We start from the raw sequence: 20036 nt of genomic DNA on the forward strand, positions 1-20036 counted from the left end.
GAGTCTTACACATTGATCTTGGGACAGATGGAGCCTTGGGAGTGTATTAGCGTCCCAGGGCTGCCATAACAAGTTACCACAAACTGAATGGCTTAAAACAACAATTAATTTGGGCCAAAAGTCCAAATCAAGGTATTGGCTGGGTTGGTTCCTTTCAGAGGCTCTGAGACAGCTTCCATTCGTGCCTCTCTTCTGCTTCTGATGACTCCCAGAAACCCTTGGCATTCCTTGGCTTGCAGCCGCTTCCCTCCAATCTCTGCTTCTGTCTTCATATGGCCATCTTCCCCCTGGATGTGCGTCTCACATCTTCCTCTGTTTTCTGTTACAAGAACGCAGGTCCTTGGATTTAGAAGCCAACCCTGAATCCAGGATGATTTCTTCCTGAGATCTTTAACTTAATTACATCTGAAAAGATCCTATTTCCAAATAAGGTCACATTCACAGGTACCAGGGGTTGGACTTGGGGACACTATTCAACCCACTACAGGAGGCATCCCCATGGGGGGGCTGGTTGATGCCATGACCTAGTATCTCCACCTGCTTTGGCTCGGGTGTCACCTCCTCTAGGGAGCCTGCTACCTCTCCTTTGTGTCCCACAGCACCGGTGCCTGGTACCACCATTGCACCGTTATTCCTTCAATGAACATTTCCTGAGCACCTGCTCTATATCAGGCACTGAGCTGGGTCCTGGGAGTTCAGAAGTTCAGGTTGCCAGATTTAGCACACAAAAACACGAACACCCAGTGAAATCTGAATTTCAGATGCAGAGTGAGTTTCAGTTTGCCCCCGTATTGTGTATTGTATCTAGCAACGCTAACAGCAGCGGGGGAGAGAAGCACAGCCTTCAACTGAAGGAAGCCTACAGTCTTGTGGGGGAGATGGCAGGGGGACAATAAGGCATCAGGAGACCCAGGGAGTATGCCCGGGCCAGCAGGAGTGAGAGGAGTAAGAGGAGGCTTCCTGCATCTAAGCTGGGACCCCAGGGGTGAGGAGGAAAAAGAGTTTCCAAAGGTGGGGAGATGGGGCCCTTGCCAAGCGGGCAACACCGAACATGCAGTCCCTAACCCTGAACAGAGCCCGCAGCCTCTGAGGGCTTTAACTGGCCCACCAGATGTGCATTTTAGAAAAAGGGCAATGTATGGGGTCACAAGTGCCAAAGAAAAAGAGTGTTTCAAGGAAGGGGGAGAGAAGAACAGGCCAGATGTGGCAGGGAGGCCCTGAAGGATCAGGACTGAGACGTGTCCTTTGCAGGTAGCAAGGCTGCTGGAGGCCTCGGGAGAGGCTTCCGTGGGGCGCTGGGAACAGAAGCGAGGCTGCAGCGGCTTGAGAGCAGGCAGCGTCAGAAGCCAGGAGGAGGTAGAGACAGGGAAGGCCGCTTTCTCCAAAGGTTTTTGGGTGGAGCGAGGTGGAGAGCCGGAGAGCAGGGTTGAGGAAGGCTGGGGGAGGGCGGGGTGACTGAAGGGAAGGACCCTGAGGGGAGGAGTCTCAGCAGCTCTGCAGGTGGCAGGGAGGGGAGGGTGGAGTGCATTCAGATTCTTTTCTGGTCTTTTTGTCTTTTCTTCTTTTTGAAATGGAAGGACTCTCCTTGGCCAGCTGATCACAGTCTGCCCATCCATCCCCCACTGTGCTGTGAGTGCCGTGACAGGCCACCTGCTGGGCAGAGCTATCTCCCAAGGCTGTTCCCCAGCACAGAAGACTACAGTGTCAGGCAGCCCCCAGGCCTCCGCTGAGCATGTGAGTGAACAAATAGTCGGGAGCGGTTGAGAGCTGTGGACTGAGGAAGGCGAAGCATGGTGTTTGGGGGAGCGGCTGTCTTGGAAGGAAGGGGAATCCAGGAAGGAGGTGGGAGGGGTGCAGGGCCTGGGAGAGAGGGGAGACAGTGTCCCCATCCTGAGAGATCAGAGGAGGGTGGAGAAGGTCGCCTGGGTTCCCTGCATGCACAGGAGCTGGAGGGCCTAGCTAATGAGTCCGGCCTAGACAACAGCCTGGTCACTAGGGGCAGAGGTTTGGCAGCGAAGGGAGGGAGGGTGGTGAAGGGGATGGGGTGGGGTGTGTGTAGGGGTGGGGAGATGTACTTTTGTCCCAGGGAGGGGGTTCCTTTCCTGCCCCAGGCCATGCCAGGTGCCTTGCAACATCATCTCATTTATTTATTTATGTTACAATATTTATTTATTTGGCTGTGCCGGGTCTTAGTTGCGCACATGGGATCTTCGTTGCAGCATGCGGAAGTCTTTAGTTGCAGCATGCAGGCTCTTAGTTGCGGCATGCATGTGGGATCTAGTTTCCTGACCATGGGTCGAACCTGGGCTACCTGCATTGGGAGCACGGAGTCTTAACCACTGGACCACCGGGGAATTCCCTCATCTCATTTAATCTCATGAATTCTCACCACCTCTCCTGGAAGATGATGCCGCTGATGAAGATGACTGCTGTTGGTGGTCTCGCTTTATAAATAAGGAAACTCGAGGCACCTTGACTAAAGTCACAAAGGATGGAAGTAGCACAAAGGACATTTAAACACAGGCCGGTCTGACTCCAAAGCAGGCTCTGTCCTTCACCCCATGAGACCAAGGAAGCCCTGAGCAGGAGTGAGCCCAGAATTGGGGGCAGCCCCCCGGGAGAAGGACACTGCTGTGGGGCAGGAATAGGGCATTGGGCCTTCTCAGGCCTCTCGGGGGCCTAGGTGATGTCACCCCCCCAAGGGCCTACTGGGCTCACCTCCCGGGCCTTGTCTGGTGTCCAGCAAATTCCTGCAGCCTGGGGAGGATGGACCCAAGAGTGAGGAGTGGCAGAAGAGACAGGGCACAGGGCACCACAGTGGCGGGCATCTGTTCCCTGAAACAGCTGACCATGAAGTTCAGTGTGGGTGAGGAGACAAGAGAAGCCAAAATAGGGTGGGGAGTTGCACTCTGCCCCTCCTCCCTCTGTGAATCCCCTGCCCCACCCGTTCATGCTTCCTTGGCTGGCAAATACCGTTTCCTCCCCTGGGATCTGCTTGCCTTCTTCTCCTTCTCCTCCTCCTTCAAGGGCAAGCTCAGAAGCCCCCTCTTTCTACCTTGGCCACCCTCCTCCCACCCTTAGCTCCCTCTTCTGGCCCCCCGCGTGCTAGCAACCAGATTTTCTGACCCAGGAATGGGATGTAGGCCAAAGAGTCATTCATTCTAGTCTACCTACATTCCCTCCACGATCTCACCCAGTCTCATCCAGCTTTAAATACCATCCAGACCTGATTGCGCTGAAATTTGTAACTCCAGCCTGAATCTCTCCACTGAGTTCCAGACTCTGATTACTCCACATCTCCATGTGAATATCTAAAGAGACATCTCAAGGGACTTGCCTGGTGGTCCAGTGGTTAAGACTTCGCACTTCCACTGCAGGGGGCATGGGTTTGATCCCCGGTCGGGGAACTGAGATCCCTCATGCTGCTCGGTGTGGCCAAAAAAAAAAAAAAAAGTCTCATACCTGACGTGGCCAGCACTGAAGTCCTGATCTTCCCCTCCCCCACCCACCTTGCTCCTTCCAAAGTTGTTCACATCTCAGTTGAAGTCACTCCATTTTTCCAGTAGCACAAGATACCTTGAAGTTATCTTGACTCTTCTCTTTCCCTCACACCCCACATCCAGTCCACAGGCACGTCCTGTTGGCTCTACCTTTAACGCGCATCCACATCCTGAACTTTTCTCCCGCCTCCGCTGCCATCCAGCTGCTGCAAGCACCAACCCTCTCGCCTGGATTATAGCGGTGGCCTCTGCACTGCCTCTCCTTTGACCTTGGCCCCTACACTCTTTTCTCAACCCAGCAGGCAGGGGGTCCTATGAGCACATAAGCCATTCCTAATACTCCTTCCAAACTCTCTAATGGCATACCAACTTGCTCTAGTCTCGGCCAAAGTATTTTTTTCTTCATAAATTTATTTATTTATTTTGGCTGTGTTCGTTCTTCGTTGCAGTGCTCAGGCTTCTCATTGCGGTGGCTTCTCTTGTTGCCGAGCACGGGCTCTAGGCATGCGGGCTTCAGTATTTGTGGCACGCGGGCTTAGTTGCTCTGTGGCATGTGGGATCTTCCCCGACCAGGGCTTGAACCCGTGTCCCCTGCATTGGCAGGCAGATTTTTTTTTTTTTTTGCGGTAGGCGGGCCTCTCACTGTTGTGGCCTCTCCCGTCGCGGAGCACAGGCTCCGGATGCGCAGGCTCAGCGGCCGTGGCTCACGGGCCCAGCCGCTCCGCGGCATGTGGGATCTTCCCGGACCGGGGCACGAACCCGTGTCCCCTGCATCGGCAGGCGGACTCTCAACCACTGCGCCACCAGGGAAGCCCCAAAGTCTTTTAAAACATACAAGCCCTAAATGATTCTCTCCTTACTTGTCTGATTTCACCTCCCACTCTTCTCCCACGGGCCCACTCTGCTCCAGCCACATTGTGCTACGTGTAGTTCTTCAAACATTCCAGTCATGCACCTGCTGGGGACTATTGCACTAGCTGTACCCGCAGCCTGCAATGCCCTTCCCCCAGATATCCTCACTTCCTTCAGATCTTGACTCAAATGTCACCTTTTGTTTGCATTCCCTGAACATCTTAGTTTAAAACTATAAACCTGACTTTCCCCATCCGCCTTCCCTGCTTTATTTCCTCCATAGAACTTATATCATCTAACGTGTTACGTATTTTACCGGTTCATTCATTTAGTTTATTATCTGCCTCTTCCTTCTAGAATACAAGTTCTATGACGGCAGTGCCTTTTCTGTTTGGTATTTTCTTTGCTGCCTGCAACAGCGCCTAGCATATGGTTACTGCCAATGTTGCTTGAGTGGCTGTTTGGGGGCCACCCCTGTGCTGAGCACTGATGATGGGATAATTAGCAAAACCTGACAAAGCCTGTGAAGCTTGTCTTGGGCAGCGGTTTTCTGATTTTCATGAGTACGACCCTATCTGGGAAGTCCTAGAAGAGAAGACTCTGGCTCCACCCCTGGAGATTCTAGGGTAGGTCCCGTGGTGTGCACAGTGCACAGGCTCCCCAGGTGATTCTGATGCGGGTCAAGTGGGGGTCACAGTGGTCTGCTGGGATAGATTGAAGTTAATATTGTTCAGGACGCTAATGTCTCATTTTCACAGCACCTTCCACTCCCCAGTAAACAGTTGTTACATGCCTGTCTCACCTCTAAACAGTAAGTTTTGGACTGGGATGGCATGTTGCCTCTTTCTGTGCCCCCTGGGCTCTGCACAGCGTAGGTGTAAGTGCTAGTCAGTGTTTGAGAGAGCGAATGAATGGAGGGTGAATGAATGGTTAGAAGAAGGATGAATGACTCTGGTTAGAAAAGGAATTTCAAGAGTTCACTATCTAGAAGGTGGGAATTTTCCAAAGACTTCCCCTGTGCCAGAGGGTTGTAGGAGGGACTGGTATTTAAGAGGTCGTGACGCGTTTAGTTGTCTGGGAAGGTGGCTGCTGCGCAGGCTGACCCAGGCGGGCGGGGGAGAAGCGGAACAGAGCGCAGAGGCGACGCTGCCACCCACCCAGCTGCCCAACGGCGCGCTTCTCTCGGGGCGGCGCGGCCGTTGCCATAGCTACAGACACAGCCAACCGAGGAGGGGGCGGGCCCGGGCTACGTCATTCCTAGAGCGACGCTGCTCCTCGCCTCCCGCCTCTTTCGGGTGCGAGACCCTCCGCCCGCCTCCCCGGCTCTCCACCTGCGCGCCTTCCCTCCCCCCCGCGCCGTCCCCTCCTCGGGCTCTGCGCCGGCGCGGTGCCCGCCAGGGCTCGAGGGGGTGGGGTGGGGGGGGGTGTGCCCGCGAGGCGCATGCGCCGTGCGGGGACCGCCGCCGCTCTGGTGTCGCTGCCGCAGCCGTTGCCGCCGTTGCCGCCTCCCTGCTGGCAAGTGTGGGAAGGAGGAGCTGAGGGCCACCGCCGCCGTTGCCGCCATGGGGGTGAGTGAGGGAGGGAGAGGAGACGCGAGGGCCGGGAGGGCTCCCCGCTTACCCCGTCCCCTGCGCCCCCATTGTTCCTTGAACCCCCTCTCACGTGACCCCGAACCCCTCCGGCCTCACGTGACCCCCAGCCCCCACATGACTCGACTCCCCCAGTCTAGTGTCCCGACGCCCGGCCCAGCCCGGGAATCTCCTGGGGAGCCCCGTCTCCGGGCCCCACCCCCTCCGGTGCCCCCAGCCTCTCGCGTCGTGCCCGCCCTTGCCTTCCTCTAGGACGTGTTACCTTCTTGGCCTCCCCTCTACCCCCGCGCGGTCCCTGGGTATCCCCCCCCCAGGGGTCACCCATCACCCCGCTGTCACCGGCTTCGCGGCTTCCCATGTCCTAGGCCTACACTGGGTTAGAGGGAACCGAGGCCCAGAGAAAAGAAGGCACCCAGCCAAGGTCACACGGGCAGTGACTGGGCGCCAAACCCCGACTCAGGGCTCTCGAATCCCCGGCCGCCCGCTTCCCGCTACTCGGCTTCTCAGCGAAGCTGGTTTCCCCAGTCTCTTTCGAAACCTTTCCACCAGGTTCCTCCTGCTCCAAAAACATTCTCTTCCTTTTCGACAGAGGCCTGCCTTCAAGGCCTCCCAGATGCACCGAAGTGGGTCTTATTACTTGGGTTGTTAGTAGTCTTCCTACTTCAGGTGGCTTTGGGTGGGGAAGCTGTGCAGAAGGTGAGCGGGGAGACGATGGAGGAGTACTGGTGATGGCCCCAGCCGGGGATGGATAGTGACCACCTGTTTTGCACAAGGCAGCCTGGAGGTGCGTTTTATGCCCTTCCTGGCATGTGCTGATAGAGGGTTGAGCAGAAGTTATTCTCATGTTTCTGTGAGATCACCTTCCTAAGTCCCAATTAGAGTAGCACAAGTCACTCTGCTAAAAATGTAACTGGCCCTCCCTGGTACCACGTATCTTAGTTTTTACATGAAATTTCCACCACCTTTAGGGAGTCCTGACTTTGGAGCCAGAGAGACCTCAGTTCCAGCCCCACCTTCCCTGGCTAGCGGCATGATGTTGTGCCAGTGACCTGGCCTTTGTGGATTTTAATTTCCTCATCGATGTAATGAGAATGATGATACCTCCCCTTTAGGACAGATGTGAGGATAAAATCAGATAGTGGATGTAAGTAGCCACATAGGCGCTTCTTAAATAGGGGCTGTTACTTTTGCCTGTGCTCTCAGCCCTTAGTCATCTAGAATGGATTTGTGCTATTTTTAGCTCGTTGGGCCTGTCCCTACTATTATTGATCTAGATTTGTTTCCTCTCCACTCAAATAGTTATTGACTGAATAAATCAACTTGTTAGACAAAAATAGTTGTCTTATCCATGTCGAAGCACTTTATGTAAAATCCATGTCAAACACATTCATCATGTTTCAACAAGGACTTTTGGATACTGTGTACTTCATGTATAGAAAATCAAGTCTGGAAACCTTAGGCATATTTAACCTAGATTTTAGTGAAAGGTCCCAGACCCCAGGTCTTGTTGAAACTAAATAAAATATTGAGTCCCTGGTATTACTTGGTAAACGTCTACCCAGCATCAGCCACTCCAGACTGAGCAGAAAACAAGAAGCATAACATGCCGTTCTCGTTCAACACTTCCTCATTGGTTGAGGTGAAACAGCAGGCCTCGGAGATCCTGCGGTCCTCGCTGCTTCCTTAAGGGCCCTGATCTTAGTACTCATGCTCCACAGATGTGTTTCTCAGAACAGCCCCTACCTAGTCTCTGCAAAAGTGAAATTGAATTTTCCTCCCCGAAGCAGAGCTGGAACCCTCTCATCATACTCGTTCCTTATGGGTGGGGGCTGTGGACTCCCCACCTCGGTGTCAGGAGTGTCATGGTTCCTAATGATTCCCCTCCAGAAGAGGGCCCTGCTCCATTTGACGGCCTGACCGCAGGCTGAGAGAGTGGCAACAGCTGGAGCACTGTCCACAGTTCTTTCACCCTCGCTGCCACACGTGTTTTAGGAATTAGAATTTAGAGCTCTGTCTCCCTTTGCCAAAAACTGAGGGTTTTTTTCCTGGATTCTGGATTCTTTGTGGGATGGAGGCATTGATACTGAAAACCTAAGGGTTGCCAAATCCTTTTTCTGGAAGGTGCCTCCTGCCCCCATCTGGGCGTTTTTTGTTTTTTAATTTCTATGTGTGACCCCTAGCAGTCATGGAACTGCTATTATGACTAGCAGTCAAAGAGATACTCCTTTGAGGGAATTCCCTGGTGGTCCAGTGGTTAGGACTCCACGCTCTCACTGCCAATGGTGCGGGTTCAATCCCTGGTCAGGGAACTAAGATTCCACAAGCCATGAGGTGCGGCCAAAAAAAAAAAAAAAAAAAGAAGAGAGATACTACCTTGATAGGAATAGCAAGGGGAGGAGTTTGACAGCTGCATGTGAAAACAACATTTATACCACACTTTGTAATAATAAGTGTCATACACATTTAACTGATGTAGTGGAAGGAGCAGGGACTTTGGGGTTCAGACCTGGATTTGAATCTTGGAGGACTCATTCAACAGGTATGAACTGCGTACCAGCTGTTTGCTGAGCACTGGGTATACGTCGGCAAATAAAGCAGATGTGACCTTCCTCTACCTCGTGGAGTGTACAGTCTGGCGGGAGTGGAGGATGAGGGTGGCCAGAAGACCTCTTTGAGAATCCTGTTCACGGGCTCTGTGACCCTGAAAGTTATCTAATCTCTCTGGGCCTGTTTCCTCATCAAAGAAGTAGGCAGTCATTCCTTGCTGAGTTATTGCAAAGATTAAAATAAATCATCTTTATTAAAGCACCAGCAGAGTGTTTATCATTAGTAGGTCCTTGTAAACAGAAATCCTTACAGTAAGGAATTTTTATATCTAGTACATTGTATCAGTTTGTCCTTAACAACAGTCCTGTGAGGTATAGGCATTGTTAGCCCTATTTTATGGATGTGGAAATTGAGGTTCAGAGAAACTGAGTACCTCGTTGGAGAGAGAGTAAGTAACTTGCTCAGAGTCACACAGCTATTAAGTGGAGGAGCTGAGAATCAAATGTGGGTTTCTTGACTCAGAATCCCACACTCTTTATTATATAAAGCTCCCTTGGGAAAGACACTTAACCACAATGAGCTTTGCTGTTCACTGTGCTTATTTCCCATTTTAATGAGGAGAATTTTCCTGTGTCCCTGCAGGGTAGTCTTACCTCCACAAGGCAGGACAAAGCTAATTGGAACAGTAGGAGACTACTTTTTCTAGCCGGTGCTGGGTTTGAGGGAGGGCCCCTGCCCGTCTGGCCCCGCCTGCCGCAGCCTGCCTCATGCCCCGTGTGCAGGCCGCGAAGCGCTTGAGGGGCTCTTTCATTATCCGCAGTCTCTGGCCATGGCGGCCCCAAGCGTCACTGAGAGTTGCCTGGCTCACCTGTTCCCCTGCATGAATGAGCCCGTGAATCTCCTGGAGGCCCGGGCTTGGCCCTCCTGCTGCTTGTGCTTAGGAATTGCTTCTGGTGCTTAGAAATGAGATGCTGTGGAGGGAACCTACACTTCAGTGCTTGCGGGGTCCTGGGAGTTGCTCTCTCCTTCCGGCACCTCTGATCCCTCAGCTCTGTGCCATAGAGCTAACGTGAAGGGTGGAGGCAGGCAGCTCGTACCGACTGGGATTGTGTGCTGGCTTCTGACCTGTCCTTGGCTGTTCTGTGAGGCCAGCAGTTGTGTTCCCATTTTCCTGGAGGTGGAGTTCCTTTCGCACACGGGGGGTGGCAGGAGGAACGGCCTGGCCTGTTTGGTGCCAAAGCTCATATTCTTTCTGCCCCCTTGCACCGCCCTGGCGACCTTCCGTCTCAAGTTTCCATGTCCCTTACCCCTACCTCAGTGTGGATGTAGGGTCTGGGGTGGCACTGTGCGGGCATGTCACGTCAGCTGTTACCAAGCCACAAGGGTAATGAGAAGTGAATCACCAAGTGGCTGCCTTGAGGCTCCCGAGGTCTTGTCTTGACCTTACCTTGGTGGAGCTGAGGAGGCCTTGGACGCTGGTGTAGGCTCTCCCGGAGGGAGGCAGAGTGGCTGGTGGGACAAACACTGAATCTGCACGCAGCCCTGGGGTTGAGTCTCCCCTCTGCCGCTTACTCTCTGGGGAACTTCGAACAAGTCGCGCCAGCCCTTTGAGCCTCAGTTTCTTGTGTAAAGGGAGGTGATGGTTTCTGCCCGGAGAATTGAACCAGATAATGTTGGTGAAAGTGTTTTGCAAGATGAGTGTATCTCTCAGTGTTGTCTTGAAACCCAGATTCCCAGAGGAAAAAAGGTGGATGATCTAAAACCTCTTTGTGGTAGAGAGGGGCTAGTTCTGCCCCGAGATCCCGGTGTTGTGAAGACAGTCTATTCTCTGCTGTTTGTCCCTCTAGGGAGGTAAGAAATGGCCGCTAGCTCTCGGCTTTCTGCACGGTGCTCAGCCTGCAGATAACAAACAGCTGGTGCTGGGCGAGTCTATGCCTAGAAGAGCCAAACATCCCTGTGAGCTCCTAGTGTCTGAGCTCTTGCCTTCTGGGTGCTTGAAATAGGAGTTAAGCAGTGTCATTCCTTGAGGAACCGAGGGTAGAATTTATCCAGCAGCTGGGTACTCAACTCACCGTTTCCTGGGCCAATCAGTGTCAGGGCTACTGTGGGATCGGACGTGGCAAAACCTCTCTCTGGTGAGGTCCGGGAAGTGAGGGGTGGGGGCAGAGGAGGCAGTGCGGTTGGTAAAAAGCAGAGCCACCTCCCCCGTGCCTTTGGGGTACCTTCAGGACTTGGGCTGGGTGGGCAGGCACCTCCGGATGCCTGTGTTGCTCTGCTCCTCCTTGGGAGTGAGAATGAAAAGTGTCATTTATCGAGCACAGGCCATAGTAATCCTCATGGGCTTAATACTTCAAAGGAGGTATTAAGGGCCCTGCTCATCAGATGAGGGAAGGAGGCTCAAAGAATGGTTGTGTCTTGTCCTAAGACCCGAAGGGAGTAAAGGGCAAAAGGAGGCTTTGGACAAGGTCTGCTGGACCCCAGAGCTTGGGCTCTTTTCCCTGTGTTACCAGTTTTTACAAGAGCGTAAGAGGGTCCATTTAGATTTGAGAAAACCTCACGTGAACCTCCAAACAGGGTCTGCTCCGTTTGGAGTTGTGGGCGGTTTGCAGTTTGCTTCTCTGTGTAAGGACAGCCTCCCTTTGCTCCTCCTCTGCTGCCTATGTGTCCTGCAACTTGGCTCTGCTGACCACGTGTCAGTATGGCCTCTGTCCCCAGGTGAACCCCTTGGGGCCCTTCACTCTGCCCTGTCGCTACCAGGTGCTCAGTGTGGCTGCCACTCACTGGCTTTGGCTGAGCAGCCGTTTCTGGGAACAACTCCATCGCCTTAAGCCCCAGTGCCCAGCCCTAGCTTAGGAAGGAGACTCAGCTCCCAGAGAGGCTGCCCCCAGACCACATCTTTGTTTTCTGAAGCCAGAAGTCACTGAAAAGGCTTACTGAATGAATTTATACTTAGAAACAGCTGTCAGCCACTACCTCAGATGCCATCACCTCCCTGAAACCTGCCCTGAATATCTCTAAGCTTACTTTTTCCTGCCTTAGGAGGGAATGAATGAGTGAATATTAGGCAGCTGGTGGGGGCCCAGGCTCTGCTTCAGGTGTTGTCACGTGCTCTCACTGGGTCCTCACAGTGACCCAGTGGTCCCAAGGGTCAGTACTCTTTCTGATAGGGAAGCTGAGAAGTCCAGTGACGCTCCCAAGGTCTCATGACTGGGACGCGCTTGGGTCTTTCCTACCCTACCAAGCAGGATCCGGCAGCCAGGATCCGGAGTTTCTGCTGTGGATTGGGGACTGACCCTTAGGGTCTCCAAAGGGAAAGTCAAAGTCAAGTCTTTGGTTGGTCACAGCCTTCCAGCCCACTTTGCTTTTCCCTGTTGCAGAGGAAGTCGAGCAAAGCAAAGGAGAAGAAACAGAAGCGGTTGGAGGAGCGAGCAGCCATGGATGCTGTCTGTGCCAAAGTGGACGCCGCCAACAGGGTGACTCCCCTCCTTCCTAGTCCCTTCCTCCTGGAACTGCAACTTGGTTTTTAATTTGATTTCTTTTGGCGCCACCCTGTGGCAGAATTGTGTTACTACGCATCCATACCTCTGCTGCCTCCTTGCTGCTGGGGAAAACTAGCCTGGCTGGCAGAGAGCTGCGAGGAGGGCCAGCGATTGGCCCAGGCGTGCAGGGAAGTGTGGATTGAAGTGGAAGTGGCGGGAAGTGTGGATTGAAGTGAAAGTGGCGTCTTCTCTCTGTGGGTCTCCTTCCTTAACACTAGAAGAGGGTCTGCAGAAATTTTTCCCAGGGTTTTGCATTTTGGGGAGGAAACCTCCCTGGTAAAATGTGGTATAGTTTTCTCATTCTTTCCTTCAAACATTTATTGCCTGCGCATGGGGTACTACAGGTTGTGCCAGGGATGCAGCAGCCTGGTTTCGAGGGGCTGCAGTCGGGGGAGAAGTAGCTGAGATTCTGAGCACCTGGTGGGCCTGACTGGGAGTGGCTCAGCTTTCCAGTGGAACCAGAGAGATTGTGGTTACCCTTCCTGCCCCGGTTCATGTCCCAGTTTTTGTTATTCTTTTAGTCCACTCAGTAAACATTCACACTTACAAGGATGTGGCGCAGGGACATGATTTTTCACTTTGGGTTTTGACCAGGGCAGGTTAGTTAGAGGTCTCTCAGAAGTATGTGAGTGGGGCTTCCCCAGCGGTGCAGTGGTTAAGAATCCGTCTGCCAGTGCAGGGGGCACGGTTCGAGCCCTGGTCCGGGAAACCCCACATGCCACGGAGCAACTAAGCCCATGCGCCACAACTACTGAGCCTGCGCTCTAGAGCCCGCGAGCCGCAACTACTGAGGCCCGTGCACCCTAGAGCCCGTGCTCCGCAACAAGAGAAGCCACCACAATGAGAAGCCCACACACCGCAACGAAGAGTGGCCCCGGCTCGCCACAGCTAGAGAAAGCCTGCATGCAGCAACAAAGACCCAATGCAGCCAAAAATAATAAATTAAAAAAGAAAAACTTATAGCATGTAGCCAAAACTAAAATCAGAAGAAAATATATCATTTTTTAAAAAAAAATTATGTGAGTGGAGCAAGGGACCTGTCTTCTCTCTTGGGTCAGGTGGGTGCTGAGTAGGTTTTATGCCCAGAGGCGGGTATTAGAATTAGGCAGTAAAGTCTCTTCTTACCTGTCAAATGAAGCTAAAACCCTGTTGGGCCTCCTTCCCAGAGCCTCCCTCCTACGTGTGATTTCAGAGCTAAGGCAGATGGAGGGTCCGTATATAAGGGCGGCTCCTGGCCCTGGGAGCTGAGCCTCCACTTGGGTCCACACAGCGTGGTACTTCAGGGTGGAGCCTGTGACTCTGCTAGGCGAGTGTTTGTGCTACTCCCTTTTCTTTCCCTCCACAGCTTGGAGACCCATTAGAGGCTTTCCCAGTGTTCAAGAAATATGATCGCAACGGGTGAGTGTTCAGCATTCCTAACTTGTCTCCTTGAGTCTCTTCAGGAATTCACCTTTCCAGAGTAGGCTTCCTCAGACCCAACTTGTTTCATTCTTCGTTAATGAAAAAGCAGAAAAGATGGCTAGTACCCTGTTGATATAAAATCCCCCAGTTAGGGAGACAAAGGAATCTGCAAATGAGCAAAGATTGCCTAATCTCAGACTGATGTCTCTGTGGGACTTGTTATTCTCTCCGACGAAGAACCATAGAGCTGAAACAAACTTGAAAAATCATCTAGGCCGACTCCCTCATTTTATGCAGAGGGAAACCGAAGCTGCGAGAAGCTGAATGGGTGTTTGAGCTTATGGAGCTTCTCCCTGGCCGCGGGGGGGAGCTTTTAATTCCCAGTCCAGCGTTCTTTCCCTGGGTCTATAGTATAATTGTTAAAAGCCACTTACTGGCTTTGTGACCCTGGACAAATTACTTAACTTCTCTGTGTCTCAGTTTTCGAATCAGAAATGGGTACCTTCCTCATGGAGTTGTCAGGAGGATTAGTTGTAAAGTGTTACTGCCTGGAGCATACGAAAGGCTAGGTCAGTGTTAGTTGTTATTACTACTGTTTTTTTTACTAATCCAGTTCACTGCAGAATCTAGACTAAAGCCCCCTTCCACTTTCTGTTCCTTTGGTTTGTAAAGTAGGTGGCATTATCTGTCTTACCCGAGACGCTGTTGGCTGAGGGGAAAACAGGGGCTATGATTTTACAGAATCATTGCTATGGGTCTGAATCATAACAGTGCCTCTTATTAACTATATTTGGTTAAGTCCACATATTCTTCAAGCCTCATTTTTTATCTGTTAAATGGAACGATGATGCCAAACTTGCAAGGTTGTTTTAAGGAGGACAGAAACTATATCCAGCTCTGTAAGTTGCAGCTGGTGTGAGTATTTTAATGAACAACATAAGACAAATGTAAATGCATGAATTATGAAGGAAAGACTATAGTAGGTAATACTACATTTGCCTTTCATAGCTGTGTCTAAATTTCATAGTATCATATTAATTTATTCTTTCTGTCTGAGATCAGATGCATTATGGTTCCTCTAGAAGCTTTGTCATCATTCATCCTCTGGGAAGTCCTTTGACACAGTTTAGAGATTCCTTGCTGTGATCTCTTTCAGTGTTCCCTATCCCACATTCGCACTGACTTCCAGAAATATGGACCAGCTCTGAAGCAGGCGTTGCCAGCTGACTCTGGGCTCACTTGGTGCCTGGAATTGTATGGCTGTGATCCTACTTTCATGTACTTAAGGAACTCAGATTAGTGGAGAATTTATACTTGCAAACCAGCCTTGAGAAAATTTATAGCTAAGACAGTTGCAGTGCTGTGTGTGAGCATTTCTGACCACTACGTGGTCAGTACTTGGAAAGAAAGGAAGGCTGTTCAGAGCCAGGAAGTTCTGAATTCACAAGGCCACACACATGTGCAGCTCATATGACATACCAGACAGCAGAGGTGACCGTGGATTCCAGTGGTGATGTCCTCTGAGGAGTCGAGTCAGTCCTTTCAGAATGTGGCACTACCTGGAGAATATGATTTCACAGTTTGGCCAGGGAGTTTAATTGTGATTTATTTAATTCATTTAGACCTAAATAGCAGATTGAGGGAACTCCCTGGCCGTCCGGTGGTTGAGACTTGGCGCTTTCACTGCCGCGGCCCAGGTTCGGTCCCTGGTCGGGGAGCTAGGATCCTGCAAGCCACGCGACGCGGCCAAAAAAAAAAAAAAAAAAAAAAAGTCGATACCTTAACACCTACATCATTCGTTAGTTTAGGAAAACAGAGCATCGGGGTGAATCCCGATCTACCCTGTTTGATCAGCTGAGAGCACCCACTGTGTCCTCAGAGGAAGCAGCGGGCAGGACTCCTCAGGGGGGGATGTGGGCCATAGTCTTCCTGAAGGGCCTGAGGTCCTCCAGCTGCTTTTGCAGGCAAGGTTGGTAGATAAGAAGGAAGAGTTCCCCTGGGAGCCCAGTGAAGACTTGATTCCAAATGAAAGCAACAGGAAAAATGCCTAAGGGCAGGAATCGAGGGAACAGAGAGGACTCTGGGGTTTATAACAAACTACAGAAGAGAGGGTGGAGAGAGCAAAGAGCTAGCAGAGAGGGACCGGAGTTTACAAAGTGCTGCGTCTGATAAGGACTGTGCAGGGAAGACAGGAAATGGGCTTGTGGGCAGGGCGGTGGGCTGGTGATGACAGTTGTTAATCTCGGCTTGAACAGCCTCGTTCCTTCACGGGTACCTTCTGTAGTCACGTCCGGGCTCGGCTTTTCTCTGTAGATTAACCGAGACCAGGCGGGCCTCGTTGTCAGGCTGTCAGGGCAGCCGGTGGTGCCGGGCCTGTAGCCGGCTCCAGACGCCTCCTTTTCCTCTTCTCAGGTTAAATGTCTCCATTGAATGTAAGCGAGTGTCTGGCCTGGAGCCGGCCACCGTGGATTGGGCCTTCGACCTGACCAAGACCAATATGCAGACCATGTAAGCACGCCCTCTCGGGCAGGGAGACTGGCCCTCCTCTCCAGAGCCCCTGTCCTGACTGCCCCCCACCCCCACCCCCGTCTCCCAGGTATGAGCAGAGCGAGTGGGGCTGGAAGGACAGAGAGAAACGCGAGGAAATGACGGATGACCGAGCCTGGTACCTCATCGCTTGGGAAAACAGTTCGGTTCCCGTAGCCTTTTCTCACTTCCGGTTTGACGTGGAGTGCGGGGATGAAGTCCTGTACTGGTAGGGGCCCTGGCCTGGGGGTGGGCGCGGGGGGAGGAGGCACCCCAGCCAGTGGCAAAATCCAGCACGCCCGTCTGGGTCTGTGGCAGGCCTCGCAGCCGCCCCACGCTCACTCTGCTTTCCTCCCCCAGCTACGAAGTGCAGCTGGAGAGCAAGGTGCGGCGGAAAGGCCTGGGGAAGTTCCTCATACAGATCCTGCAGCTCGTGGCCAACAGGTGAGGGCCCTCCGTGCACCGCTCAGTTGGAGGGAGCTGCCTCTGAGGCATCCCCCGTGGGGGACAGGACTCACGGGACTGTTGTGAAAGAAGGGTGTCTAGAGCCCTCTCAGTAAGCTTCTCCCTGCCCGGCCATGATTCCAGATTCTGTACCCTGGGCTCAAGGAGGCAAGCACCTCTGAGTGCCTGTTCCGCACCTGAGTAACGGGGTGCAGAGAGGACCTGGCGGAGAAGCCAGTCAGGTGGGGGCCTGATCAGCCCTGTCACAGAGGGCGGCACCCAGTGCTGTGGGTGCCCAAGACAGGCTAGAGTCGGGCCTCAGGAGTACTTCTCAGGAGCAAATGGGAGACAGCAGGCAGACACGGGAGAGCAAGCGGGATTTAGCACCTGTTTCTCTTTCTGGAAGGTTCTCTCTGCTTTCTTCTCAGCACACAGATGAAGAAAGTTATGTTAACGGTATTTAAGCACAATCATGGTGCCTACCAGTTCTTCAGAGAAGCGCTGCAGTAAGGAGCTGGGCCCCGGCGTGGGACCCTCTGGGTGGTAGCAGCTGCCTGCCCCAGTGTCTTTTCCCCCATCCTGGCCCCATTCGTCCTGACGTTGAGCTCTCGGTTCTGAGGTCCTTGGGGTTGGCAACTGGGGAGATGGTGTGGGAGCGCCTGTGGCTTGGTCCCCTGCCCTGCTCCTGAGCCCTGACTCCTGGGGAGGAAGGCAGTCAGCTGCCCGTAGCCAACCCTTTCCTCCTGCCCGCCTGCAGATTTGAAATCGACGACTCTTCCCCAAGCATGTCCGGTTGCTGTGGGGAGGACTGCTCCTATGAGATCCTGAGCCGGAGGACCAAGTTTGGGGACAGCCAGCACTCCCATTCGGGCGGGCACTGTGGTGGCTGTTGCCACTGAACTCCCAAGCTCTCTCCAAGGCCTGTTCTCTCCCCGGTTTCAAGCCGCTTGCCAGGTGCCCTCAGAGCTGTGGCCTCCTCAGCCCCAACCCTGGGGAGGAGCGGTCCGCGCCGCCCCTCCTGCTCTCTCCTAGAAGAGCAGGGTGCCGGAGGGAGCAGAGAGGAGAGGATGCTGCCGGTAGAGCCGGCGGAGGCCGGGGCACGAGGCGCATCCTCTCGCGGTGGCTGCCTTCTCGCTCGGCGCTCGGCCCTGAGCGTGGGTTCTCCGACTTCCCCACAGCTGGATTCCTGACAAGACCCCCTCCCCGCCACACACACTGCTGCACAAATGGAGTGTTTATTCCCACCTTCATGAAAGTCCCGGAGCCCTGGGTCAGGGTCTGGCTGGTTCCCAAAGAGGAGTGGGCTCAGTGTAAGATCTGGGCGTAGAGAGAGTCTTCAGAGAGACTCCTGTTTCGTGGATGGGATGCTCCAGTGGAGACCTCAGGAAGGTCTCTTGTGCCATGACACAGGGAATCGAGGGAGCTCTTTCTGGCTGTGCCTTCGCGGATCCAGTTAGAGTGGAGTCGTCCCAGGGGACCAGCCGACTCTGGGAGAAAGGCTGCCCCCCCTCCCCATTGCTGTCAGCACGGGGCCGAGAGGGCAGGAGCAGGTGTGAGTGGGGCCTGCCGTGGGGGCTGTGGCTTCTCCGGGCTTTGGGACCTGGCCGCACCCTGAGCTTAACCTCTTGATCTCATGGCAGTGACTCGAGATTTTTACTCACAGAAAAGAGCTGGAGCCCTGCCTGCTCTTCTCCGTCACCTCTCACCACTGTTTCTGCCCCTGCCTCTCCCCCCACTCGATACCCCTGTTCTTACTCTCAAGGGGGAATAACATCAGGGAGCCCCTTGTCTTCCCCCAGAAGGCCCCTTGCTCCTGCCATATTTAGTGCCGTGTCCTCTCATATTTTGGTGCTGTTAGCTCTCTGAAGGTGGGTACCCCCCACCGCCACTGCCCCCTTTGGAGAGCCCCCAGCCAGCAGCAGCCCCTTCCTGCACTCCCCAGCCTGGCCAGACGCTGCTCTTCTCTCTGGTGTCACCTGCGGCAGACGGGGCGTGGGAGAAGCTTCCTCTCCCCTCCTGGGATAGAGAGGGCGCAGGGTCAGAGCTCAGATTTGCCCTCATCCCCAGACCGTTATCCCCTTCCAGGGAAGAAAATGACCAAATCCTTAGCCACGAAGAAGCACCTACCGCCTCCCCTTGGACAACCTTGAGCTCTGCCTTAGGGAGCGTCTCAAAGATTCTGCCTTTGCGAGGTTGTTCAGGAGGAGGTCTGTCAGTCCTTCCGACCTCGGTCTGCTCACGCCCCACCCTCTGCCCTGACTCAGGCTGCCTGTGCCGGCCATCTCCCCCATCTCCCCGGAGCTGTTCTGGCCTCCCGCCTGTGCCGGGCCTGTGCGCACAGCCTCTCCGCCGAGTGCTCTGTTGCTCTCGACCTGCCAGCAGTGGACGTGGCCTCCCTTGGAGAGGGCCTTGCAGCTTTACACTGGAATAAGCCCACCTTTACCCCTACCCTGCTGACTCCCGGGAGATTTTACCCAAGGGGGGGAGTTTTCATTGCTGGAGGGCATTGGAGGGCTCCTTCCAAGAATCATGGAATGACAGAATCACATTTAGGAAGAGCTTTAACTCTGATCCCTGCTGTCTGTCAAAGGACAGAGAATGAAATATTTATTGTCTTAGATCATGGGTTTCTGATACCTCCCACTCAAGGGGACCAAAAGGGACCCCGGCGTAAATCCCACATAAAGGGAGTTAAGTGTGCGTGTCTCCCCTCATTGGACACCTGGCACCGAACCCCATTGGTAGATGGGCACTTGGTGTTGGGCCCTGCTTGTCCAGCCGCCTGTGCCACTTCCCAAGGGCTGCTGGGGGCTCTGGCTGGGTGGGGAGGCGCTGTCTGAGACGCGCAGGTCACCCTGTTGTTGGTGTTGAACCCACTCAGTTCTGAGCCATCAGTCTCTCCATTTCCCCAAGGTCCTGGTTTTAAGAACATAGCAGGCCTCTTGTACCAGGCTTTTTGGTTGGTTTGAGGCATGTTAAAATATTAATTTTGAGATTTGTTTTTTAGTTGTATCCACCCTATTTCAGGTTATTTTCATTGATGTCAGATGTGTATATGACATGTGTATGGTTCTTTTTAACCCTTCCTGGTGTGTTTTTTTTTTTTTTTTAGAGGAAACTTTGAAGATAAACTCCTTGATATATATATATATATATATATATATATATATATATATATACACACACACATATATATATATTTTTTTTTTCTTTAGCAACTTGTTATCACTGGAATCAAAGGGAAAAAGTGATCTCTTTTTGCATTGGTTGCATTTGTATGTCACAAATAAAAGACACTTTGTTCAGCTGCTGGGACGGCTTCCTGCTGCTGGCGTGCCATTGGTAGCGTGGGCTCAGACCATCCCAGCGTTGGGCCTAAACCCTGGGGGGCACGTAGCTGTGACGCCTCATGCCTCTTTCTGTGAAGGAAGCTTTGGGCTGAGAAAACCTCAGGGTGTCTGGGGCGAGGAGCCAGACGTGGGAACTGAGACTGAATGCATGTGTTTGTGCCACTTTCCAAAAGCCCTGGGTAGAGGTCAAAAGCCTTCTCCTGAGGGGCACCTGCTCTGCTGCTGGAGAGAGTCCCAGGCCAGGCGTTGTGACATTGGACATATGTGGGTAAAGATAAATTCCAGAAC

At 53.1% G+C, this 20036-nt stretch overlaps 1 protein-coding gene across 1 annotated transcript; it reads left to right on the top strand.

Annotated features, from left to right (window-relative positions):
* Positions 1–5837: 5837 nt before the first annotated feature.
* Positions 5838–17438, top strand: NAA40 (N-alpha-acetyltransferase 40, NatD catalytic subunit). The gene is made up of 8 exons (XM_082845366.1): positions 5838–5920; positions 11866–11961; positions 13373–13425; positions 15841–15936; positions 16025–16183; positions 16315–16398; positions 16827–16904; positions 17156–17438. The coding sequence occupies exons 1-8, from the start codon at positions 5915–5917 to the stop codon at positions 17295–17297; spliced, it is 714 nt and encodes a 237-aa protein (XP_082701492.1). The 5' UTR covers positions 5838–5914; the 3' UTR covers positions 17298–17438.
* The last annotated feature ends 2598 nt before the right edge of the window (positions 17439–20036 follow it).

This window comes from Leucopleurus acutus (assembly GCF_964270905.1).
Source record: "Leucopleurus acutus genome assembly, chromosome: 8".
In the NCBI taxonomy this organism is placed as follows: Eukaryota; Metazoa; Chordata; class Mammalia; order Artiodactyla; family Delphinidae; genus Leucopleurus; species Leucopleurus acutus.

What these genes read in the sequence shown, in the direction of transcription:
- NAA40 (XM_082845366.1), top strand. An exon ending in GGGGATGAAGTCCTGTACTG is followed by an intron (nt 16,184 to 16,314) that starts GTAGGGGCCCTG and finishes TTCCTCCCCCAG; the next exon opens with CTACGAAGTGCAGCTGGAGA. An exon ending in TTCTTCAGAGAAGCGCTGCA is followed by an intron (nt 16,905 to 17,155) that starts GTAAGGAGCTGG and finishes GCCCGCCTGCAG; the next exon opens with ATTTGAAATCGACGACTCTT.